The sequence below is a fragment of the Castanea sativa genome, chromosome 6 (assembly GCF_040712315.1).
Source record: "Castanea sativa cultivar Marrone di Chiusa Pesio chromosome 6, ASM4071231v1".
In the NCBI taxonomy this organism is placed as follows: domain Eukaryota; kingdom Viridiplantae; phylum Streptophyta; class Magnoliopsida; order Fagales; family Fagaceae; genus Castanea; species Castanea sativa.
This window is the reverse complement of record NC_134018.1, coordinates 2,064,195-2,065,728: the sequence shown is the minus strand read 5'-3', so window position 1 is coordinate 2,065,728 and position 1,534 is coordinate 2,064,195. Positions and strand designations below refer to the sequence as shown.

At 32.4% G+C, this 1,534-nt stretch overlaps 1 protein-coding gene across 2 annotated transcripts; it reads left to right on the top strand.

The window, feature by feature from the left end:
* Window positions 1-290: 290 nt before the first annotated feature.
* On the top strand, window positions 291-1,171 carry LOC142641573 (heavy metal-associated isoprenylated plant protein 47-like). Of its 2 annotated transcripts, none has more exons than XM_075816018.1 (3): window positions 291-380; window positions 502-570; window positions 664-1,171. In XM_075816018.1, the coding sequence occupies exons 2-3, from the start codon at window positions 516-518 to the stop codon at window positions 975-977; spliced, it is 369 nt and encodes a 122-aa protein (XP_075672133.1). In that variant the 5' UTR covers window positions 291-380; window positions 502-515; the 3' UTR covers window positions 978-1,171. The 2 variants fall into 2 exon arrangements, with proteins under 2 accessions (XP_075672133.1, XP_075672132.1); XM_075816017.1 differs by having other exon boundaries at window positions 297-380; window positions 492-570; window positions 664-1,168.
* Window positions 1,172-1,534: the final 363 nt, after the last annotated feature.

Sequence of the window (1,534 nt, the reverse complement as noted above, 5' to 3'; positions counted from 1 at the left end):
AGTTGAACAATTTATACTCTCTATTTTTTTTTTAAAGAATTTTGCTAATGTGTGCCCTTAATTAATTATTATTTTTTAAAAAAAATTCTCTTTTACTTTTTCAATTCTCCAAAATGTTTTACCAAAAATAGATGGTTTAATATATGCCCTAAGTGTACATATTAACCGGACCTTTTTTTGTACTAGTTGAGATCGTGGTATGTGTGTGCGCAACAATATTTATCATTTCTATTTTTTTTTAGCTTAAGTAACAAGTATATTCACCAAAAAGGCTATATAAGGCCTACAATTCTTTTTTCCCCTATTAACACAGATTAAGCACATCACATTTTTCTGACAGAGGCTGCAGCTTGTATTGTTGCCTGCTCTAAAACATGAAGGTAAACTTCAATACTAATTACACCATATTCATTCTGTAGAAAGAAAAAAGGCTTTGGAATATACTTAGATTTTATTACAATATTGTGAGCCTTTTATCTTATATGGTGTAGCAAAAAATAGTTATCAAGGTGCAAATGGCCTGTGACAAATGCAAAGCCAAGGCCATGAAGATTGCAGCAATAGCAGATGGTTAGCACCAAATCACTCCTAGCTTTATGGCTTTTCAAAAACAATATATTGTCAACAAGGTGGTACTTAATTACATGTTCATTGATTTTACAGGTGTGATCTCAGTTGCTGTTGAAGGAGCAGATAAAGATCAATTGGTGGTGATTGGTGAAGGTGTTGACTCGGCTAACCTGACCTGCTCATTAAGGAAGAAGCTTTGCTATGCCACCTTATTGGGTGTGGAAGAAGTGAAGGAAAAAAAGATAGAGCCAGAACCAGTGAAACCAGAACCAGCAAAGGAAGAGAAGCCAAGTACATCTTCAACTTGTTCTACTGGATGTATTCAATTACCCGTGTGCCCTCAATATCCACCATATCCCACATTCTATGAAGTGGCAGTGTATGATCCGAGTCCAAGTTACTGCTAGATCATGTGATCTACATTTTTCTGATTCTTGCGACCCCGATTTATGAGATCTGAATATTTTTTTTTTCTTTTTTGGTTTCTCTTTGTTCTTTTTTTAAGCTCAATGCATTATGTCGATTCGAGTGTTACCTTGAGATGGGTTAGATTATAGTTCTTGTTTGGTTATTATTTTGGCCAATGCCTTTAATATATTACTCGTTTGATTTGATTTTTTATATATATTTTTAATTTGTTTAAACTGTTCTAAAGAATTTATTCTTGATATTGGAAAAAAAAAAAAAGTTTTAAGTTGTTCCCTAAATAATAAAAAATACAATTGGAAACATGTAAATAAAAAAAGTATTTTCAAAACCAAAAGAAATTGAAAACTTTTTTGAAAAAGGAAAAAAAAAAAAAAAAAGATTTGTCCCAATTGACTGAGATTCCCTGAAGTCACTCGACCCATGGGTCAAACCATCAAACATGAACAAACCAATAGCCTCGATCAATAATACCTTCCTTTAGATAGATTGAGCATATTGTTCGGACGAGCTTTTGTTGAATAAGTTAGTAAAAATT